Source organism: Nicotiana sylvestris, chromosome 6, assembly GCF_000393655.2.
Source record: "Nicotiana sylvestris chromosome 6, ASM39365v2, whole genome shotgun sequence".
Taxonomy (NCBI): Eukaryota; Viridiplantae; Streptophyta; class Magnoliopsida; order Solanales; family Solanaceae; genus Nicotiana; species Nicotiana sylvestris.
In genome coordinates this window covers 55,385,549-55,393,815 of record NC_091062.1, presented here as the reverse complement: position 1 = coordinate 55,393,815, position 8,267 = coordinate 55,385,549, and the positions used below count along the sequence as shown (strand labels likewise).

The window sequence follows — 8,267 nt, the reverse complement described above, 5'->3', positions numbered from 1 at the left end:
CATCGGCAGTCGATCTTTACCCTCTTCGTGTTGGTCATCACACTGATGTACTGAGACACGGGCTCGCATCAACCCGATGTAGAAGGGGGGGTTGTTAGTGGTGAAATCGGTGACCGTATCGAAGTGGCCAGGAGTGCATTGCTCAATACTTGGAGGTGTTTTTGGTTTGCCCTTGGACAGGCGTGATGAAGAAGTAGTGCCCTCTTTCTGAGGCACCATTTTTGAAGTTTTTGCCATGATTATAACTTAATTTCAAAGAAAGAAGATGAAGAAACAAGCACAGAAAGAAGATAGATGCAGAACGTTGTGAACTTAGCTCTAAAAAACTTGATGATATTGTAAAAGTGTGAATGGCAAGCGAATTGAAGTATTTATAGAAGTCGTTTGGGCAACGTTTGAGAAGCAGAAGAGTCAAGTCAATAGCAGTTCGTGGGCTTCTCGATAATTTCGTTGATAGCGACCTCTGCGCAGCTTTCGAGTCATGGCATTTAATGCTCTGATGAGCTGACATCATAATGGGAGTATCGAGGAGGCAAAAATTCAAGATTGTTTCTTATCATTTCACTCTAAGAAATGCGGGGACTATCTGTATACAACTAAAATCGGAGAGTCCAATTTTTTGATCACATGGCAGTTTATAGCCCGTTTTCAGAAGCCTCGAAGCATAGCTCGAGGTTCGACCTCGAGGGTTCCCGATGCTTGACCTCGGGGTAGCGCAAATTGGTGGTTATCTTAGACAAGTAGGAAATTCCCAAAAGGTACATTGTTGAAGCTGACTAGGTCTACAAGAATAGTACAAGTCTGTACCGTGACATTTAATAGTTGCACCAGCTGTTTATCTTTGTAATAAATGCATATGTACTATATTGGGATTCCCCCTCCTATATAAAGGGTACCCTTGCTATTTTTTGTGGACATAACATTCAATACAAGAACAAGAACATTCTCTGCTCTTTAACTTAAACACTCTCCATTGTCTTTCCTTTGATTTATTGCTTACATTTATTGTGTTTCATCGATTGTTCTTCATTTATGACTCATCATTGATCATAAAGAGCCATCATCAAGGCCCTTAGGACTGTTAGTCCTTCATCTATCATCCTCGATCAAGCCCGTCTAGCTCGACCTCGAGGCCCCACTTAGGCTGGTCCGAGACCCCGACTTGCAGCTGTTCGGTTTGAATAACCACACTGCCTCTTACTCTTACTTTGATTTTTTAGCTAATACTTAGCATCTATTGCCTAACAACTAGCATAAATAAATCACGTATTTTTAGAACCACAAAATCAAATCTAATTATAATTACCATTTTTAAGGTAAACAGAAAGATTGTCAAAATTCCTGCTTGAGCATGGCTACATAAGAGGTAAAATTGACAATACTTTGTCCTCGAGAAAAAGGTAAAGATCTCTTGGTAGTTCAGATCTATGTTGATGATATAATCTGTGGAGCAACTATTGATAAGTTAAGTAAAGAATTTTCTAAACTAATGGGGAGTAAATTTGAAATGAGTATGATGGGTGAGTTTAATTTCTTTTTGGGCTTACATATTAAAAAAAAATCATATGGAACTATGATCCATCAGCAGAAGTATGTGAAAAAATTGCTTAAAAGGTTTAAAATGGAAGACTCCAAAGAAATTGACACACCTATAGCAACAACCACAAAATTGGATATAGATAAAGCTGGTACAACTTGTTTCTTCGGGACAGGTCATGCAATCCCCGGTCTCGATGAGATATTATTGCTCCCGGTTCTCGCAATCCCTGATTTTAGTGGCATTCTTATTGTCGTACATGTGGCTAACTTGTACAACTTGTTTCTTCGGGACTGGTCATGAAGTCCCTGATCCCTATGAGACATTATTATTCTCGATTCTCATAGTCCGTAGTTTTAGTAGCATTCTTGTTGTCTTATCTTATACTATTCCCCCTAGTGTTTGAATGTGAAGTATGTAAATTAGAACACTGGAAGTCTTGCTTCATTGGTGGAAACAACTCGTGAATGGTTAAATAGTCTTTGGTTCGATGGCAAGCTTTGCTTACCATTAGGAATTTGCCATCGAGCCAAAGATTATTTAACCATACCATAGCGGTTTATCATTGATGTGTAAACTTTAATGTATTTTCATTTAAAGGCCTTAACCTTGCCGATGACGCTCCTTTCGTAGTATGCTTTCCGTTGTTGCCTCGTTAAAAACCTTGACAAAAAAATTCGATTGGGACATAAACTGGTCGAAGGGGAAAAAATTGCAGCACATACTTTTAGTGATGATAGGATCCATCGATAGTAATACATTTTGAGGTGAGTCACACTCCAATCGCTGGGAAATTTAACTCCATCTTGATTTTCCAATTCGTACGATCCTTTACCGGTGACAACTGAAACCCGTTAGGGACCTTCCCATTTTGGATCCAGCTTCCCAGCATTGATTTCCTGAGTGCTTTGAGTCATCTTTCTCAAAACCAAGTCTCCTACTTTGAAGTAGCAAAGATTGGCCCTCCGATTAAAATGTCTTTCCATCCTTTGCTTTTGAGCCACCGTCCTTACGTATGCCAATTCCCTATTTTCATTGAGCAAATACAGCTTCACCAGCAATGCCTCATTGTTTGCTTCTTTGTTTGCCTGGGAAAACCGTGAAGATGGCTCCTCTACTTCCACCGGTATCACAACTTTTGCGCCATATACGAGAGAGAAAGGCATTTCTCCCATGCTCGATTTTAGCGTCGTCCGGTATGCCCATAGAACACTTGGTAACTCTTCGAGCCATTTGCCTTTAGCAGCTTCTAAACTCTTTTTGAGGTTTTGGATAATCACCTTATTGGTTGACTCTGCCTGTCCATTAGCGCTCAGATGGTATGTTGAGGATTTAATCCTCTTGATTTTCAAATATTCCAGAATTTTTATGATTTTTGATCCTATAAACTGTGGTCCGTTTTCACAGGGAAACTCTTTCGGTATTCCTAATCGGCAGATTATGTGGTCCCATAGGAAGTCGACCACTTCGCGCTTACCGATATTTTGGTAAGGACCTGCTTCAACCCATTTAGTGAAGTAATCAGTTAAATTTAAAAGAAATATTACCTTTTCGGGACCCGATGGTAGTGGACCAACTATATCCGTCCCCCACTTCATGAATGGCCATGGGGATAGTAACGAGTGTAAGAGTTTCGCTGGTTGGTGTACCAACTGTGTATAACATTGACATTTGTCGCATTTCTGAATGAATGCCTTTGCTTCCTGTTCCATCCGGAGCTAGTAGTATCCTACCCTAACCAGCTTCAACACCAACACATCTGCACCGGAATGGTTCCCCCAAATTCCTTCATGGACTTCTCTCATCACGTAGTCCGCCTCCGAGACTTCCAGACATCGGGCCAATAGACCTTGGTACGATCCTCTATATAATTTCCCATCTATGAGGCAATAACGGGCTGCTCTGGTGCGTAGTGTCGGGATGCCTTCAGGTCTTTGGGTAATTTTCCATGTCGAAGATATTTGACGAACGTGTTCCTCCAATCCCAGACTAAGTTGGTTGAGTTGACTTCACAATAACCATCCACATCCAATACCAAATGTGGAATTTGAACGACAGAACTAGAGTCAGATCCTTTCATCTTCGTAGATGACCCCAATTTAGCCTATGCATCTGCCTCCACGTTCTCTTCTCTTGGAATGTGTATGATCGACCATTCCCTGAATCGTGCAAGCAATGCCTGAACCTTGTTCACATACGATTCCATGTGTTCTTCCTTTGTATCAAAAATCACGTACACTTAGTTTACTACCAGCTGGGAATTACATTTGAACTCGATGACCTCGAAACCAAGTCCCTGGGCTAGTTCAATTCCTGCAACCAAAGCCTCATACTCAGCTTCATTATTAGTTAATAGAACAGTCTTAATGGCCGGCCTCAGGGTTTCTCCCGAGGACGTGACTAGAACTACCTCTAGCCAGGACCCTTTTACATTGGAAACTCCATCCATAAACAAGGTCCAAACTCCCAATGTCGTTTCTGACACCAACACTATTTCTTTATCATCCAAGGGCATTAATCTGGGACTAAAATCGGCCATAAAGTCAGCCAAAACTTATGACTTGATCGCAATACTGGGCTTGTACTCGATATCAAATTTGCTGATTTTGACTGCCCATTTAGCCAATCGGCCTGACATCTCAAGCTGGTGAAGAACATTTCTCAAGGGATAGGTTGTCACAATGACTATCGGGTGGCATTGGAAATAAGGCCTAAGCTTTCGAGAGGCAACTACAAGAGCTAAGGCCAGCTTTTCGAGGTACGGATAGCGAGTCTCCGCTCCCAACAATATTTTACTAACATAATAGACAGGAAATTGTGTATCTTCTTCTTTTCGAACTAAAACAGCACTTACCGCTACTTCCGAGACCGCTAGATATATTAGCAATTGTTCGCCTTCCCCCAATTTTGACAGTAATGGGGGCGTGATAGGTACTGTTTTAAGTCTTTCAAGGCCTGCTAGAATTCCATAGTCCTTTCAAAATAGTTCTTCTTTTTCAAAAGTGAAAAGAAATGATGGCACTTCTCAGAAGATCTTGAGATAAACCTGCTTAAGGCTGCTAACCTTCCGGTTAATCTTTGTACCTCCTTTACATTTTCCAATTGATCTGAAATGTACTTGATAGCTTTGATTTTATCAAGATTTAGCTCGATCCCTCTTTGCGAGACCAGGAACCCCAAGAATTTTTTTGAACCAGCCTCGAACGCACATTTTTTGAGGTTGAGTTTCATGTTATGCTTCCTCAAGATATCAAAGGTTTCTTGGAGGTGTTTCAAGTGATCTCCTGCATGCAAACACTTGACTAACATGTCGTCAATGTATACTTCCATTGTTTTGCCTATTCGATTTTTGAACATTTTGTTCACGAGCCTCTGATAAGTGGATATGGCGTTCTTAAGCCCAAATGGCATCACATTATAACAATATGTGCCAAAGTTTGTTATGAATGAAGTTTTTTCTTGATCCTCCGGGTTCATCTTGATTTGATTGAACCCGGAGTAGGCATCAAGGAAACTCATTAAGTAGTTTTCGGTCGTTGCATCAATCATCTAATCAATGTTGGCAATGGGAATGAGTCTTTAGGTCACGCCTTATTTAAGTCCTTATAATCTACTCACATTCTAAACTTGTTATTCTTCTTTGGAGCTACAACTATGTTAGCTAACCATTCTGGATATTTTACCTCCCGGATTGAACAAATGTCAAGTAGTTGAGTTACCTCTTCTTTAACTTGTTTCTGACCTCGGCTATTGGTCATTTTTTTGCCTTACCGATGGGAAGTTCGAATCCAGGCTTAGCTTGTTCACGGCCACCTCTAATGGGATACCTGTCATATCCGAGTGCGACCATGCAAGATGATCGATGTTAGCTTAAAGGAAATTAATATATCCTTACCTGAGTTTGGGATTGAGTCATGTTCCCAAGTGAAACTTCCTTTCCAAGAACTCTTCGAATAAAGCCACTTGCTCGAGTTCTTCTGCAATGGACTTGGTTGCATCCGTCTCCTCCGGCACCTCAAAGTATCTCGCCAACTGGTGGGATTCCGTTGACTCCTCACCTTTATCATCTTTATTTGGCAAGGGAAAAGGAATCGGGTCCTGTAGTTGCTTTTTGTTTGGATCCTTCCCCTTGCTGCTGGAAATCGACATTGTGTTCATCTCTCTTGCTGCTGGCTGATCTCCTCTTATCTACTTGATTTATTCCGGGGTGGGAATTTTATCAGTTGATGATATATTGAGGGCACAGCCTTCATCTCATGTATTTGTGGCCTTCCGAGAATTACGTTGTAGCACATGTCGTTGTCTACCACTTCGAATAAGGTGGTCTTGGTTATCCTTTAGCGTTCGTGGGCAGCAGGATCTTTCATCGGGTTGTCACGCTTGTCAAGTTGAACCCAGCTAGGAGCTTTGTCACCGAAATGATGCTTCTGGACAACTTTGCTTGTTCCAGAACTCTCTATTGAATAATGTTGGTTGATCTTCCTGGGTCAACCAAAACACTCTTAATTTTAAAATCTAAGACATTGAGATAAATTACCAAAGCGTCCAGAGCGTCATTATGTGGCAGAAGAAGTTTGTTGGCGTCTTCCTCTATTGGTATAAGAAGTCCATTGTCTCGGCTATGGCCATAATTTTTCTTGGCTCAGTCGCTCAAGAACTCCTTGAGATGGCCATTCTTCAACAACATCACCACCTCTTCACGCAGATGCAGACAATCCACATTTCTATGGCCATGAGTCTCATGATATTCGTACCATAAGTTAGGATCCCTCTCATTTGGATCGGATCTGATTGCCTTTGGGAATCATGCTTCTTTGATATTCCTCATCGTCGATACCAACTCCACTACGCTAATGTTGAAATTATAATCCGACAACCTGGGATATGTAAAACATCCCGGGACCCCGATACTTTTTTTTCTTGTAACGATCTGTTGCTCCGGCTGCAGTCGATCCTTTTATTGGGAGTGAACCTATCCGAGGACTGGAACCCTTTGCTGCCGCATCCCTCAGCTCTCTCGTAAGGCAAGAAACGAACTTTAGAAGATTTTCGATCCGCATCAAAATTGCTTTTGAACTTATCATGGTTATTGTCTCGGTCCCGTCCTCTAGTTGATGTCGGGAACCCGAATTGATCATCTTATATCCTTATTATTGACTTATAATAGTTATGAACATCTGTCCCTTGTAGTTGCTTGGAATTCGAGCAGGCTTTCCTTCAGCTTTCGGGAGGCGTCGGAGCTCCTCGGATTCAAATCCTTTGTGAATGCCTCCGCTGCCCACTCGTCAGGTACAACCAGTATCTCTTTCTAGAATCTGATCATGAATTCTCGCAATAATTCACACTCACCTTACGCGGTCCTAAATACGTTCGTCTTCCTGGCTTGGACCTTCCTAGCCCTGGCATGGGCCTTAACGGAAATCTGCAAGCATTTCAAAAGAGTCAGTTGAATGCTCGGGTAAGAATGAATACTATGTCATGGCCCCTTTGTGAGGGTTTCACCAAACTTCTTTAACAAGATCGATTCGATCTCATGTTGAGCCAAATCATTCCCTTTCACAGTCATGGTGTAGGTTGTGATGTGCTCCTGCAGATCCAAAGTCCCATCATATTTTGGTATGTCTGGCATCTTGAACCTCTTCGAAATTAAATCTGGCATTGTGCTCGGCTTAAATGGCAATTGCGTGTATTTCTTCGAATATAGGCCTTTCAAAACTGGTGGAACGCCTGGAATCTGATCCATTCGGGCTTGAAACTCCTTCGCGTTTTGATCCATCTGTTCGTTCATTTCCCTCATAAACCTCATGAGCTTGGTTTTGAAAGGGCCATTCCAATTATCATTCTCGTATCCGCTATCGGTTCCTCCAACACCATCGAACCTGGCCTCCTCCCTTGGGTGTTGTTATCAACTCTTTGAGTCGTTTGATTTGCAGGAACTCTGGGAAGAGTCGGGCCCCTTCCGTTTGCATTATTGGAAGCATCTAACAACACTTGTTTCAACTCCGTCATTACCCTATCCTGCCTTGATAGGTGGCTCATGATGGCTTTCTACTGCTCCCTCAAGATTTTCACCATTTCCACGACATGTTTCTCCTCCGCATTGTCAGGGGTTGGCTCCCTCACATGCCGAGGGTACTGCCCTTAACAAACCAGGGTTGCTTCGCCCTCTTCGTTACGAGTGTCGCTGATCGAATCCTCATGTTGAGGCAAATCTTCGTGTCACTTAACGTTGTGTGTGATGTTGACATCATTAGCTGCCATTATTGATTTCTTGCTAAGGAAAAAATCAAACAAGTTAGTAACAAACGTGAGGATCAAAGCAATTACGCAACTGTCTAAACCTCACGGAGTGTGCCAAGCTGTTTACCCGTAGAATGGTACAGTTAAATTAGTTACGTGGTTTATAGACAGGCAAACTGATTGATACAAAAATGATAATGAAATAAGATTAAAAATAAGACTTAGCAGTTGAAATTGAAGGAGATGACAAGCCTGACTCCGAGCACAATATCTCCGAGAACAAAAATGAAATTAATGTAAAAGAGCAAATAAAGTTGTTTAATTGAGAGCAAAAATGGAATATAACATATGTTTTTCCCAAGAACGTATACCTAAGGAAACAAGACCCTAGGATAAAGCCCCACTTAAATGAAAATAAAGGAGTCATTGATGAATATGTAACAGCAGGTCATGAATGCAAATATTCTCTGCAATGGTTGCCAATTTAATG

At 41.6% G+C, this 8,267-nt stretch overlaps 1 protein-coding gene across 1 annotated transcript; it reads right to left on the bottom strand.

Moving 5' to 3' along the window:
* Positions 1-2,391: 2,391 nt before the first annotated feature.
* On the bottom strand, positions 2,392-4,052 carry LOC138870643 (uncharacterized). The gene is made up of 2 exons (XM_070148468.1): positions 3,803-4,052; positions 2,392-3,032 (listed from the first exon to the last, which is right to left on the bottom strand). Exons 1-2 carry the CDS (start codon positions 4,050-4,052, stop codon positions 2,392-2,394), a joined length of 891 nt encoding a protein of 296 aa, XP_070004569.1.
* Positions 4,053-8,267: the final 4,215 nt, after the last annotated feature.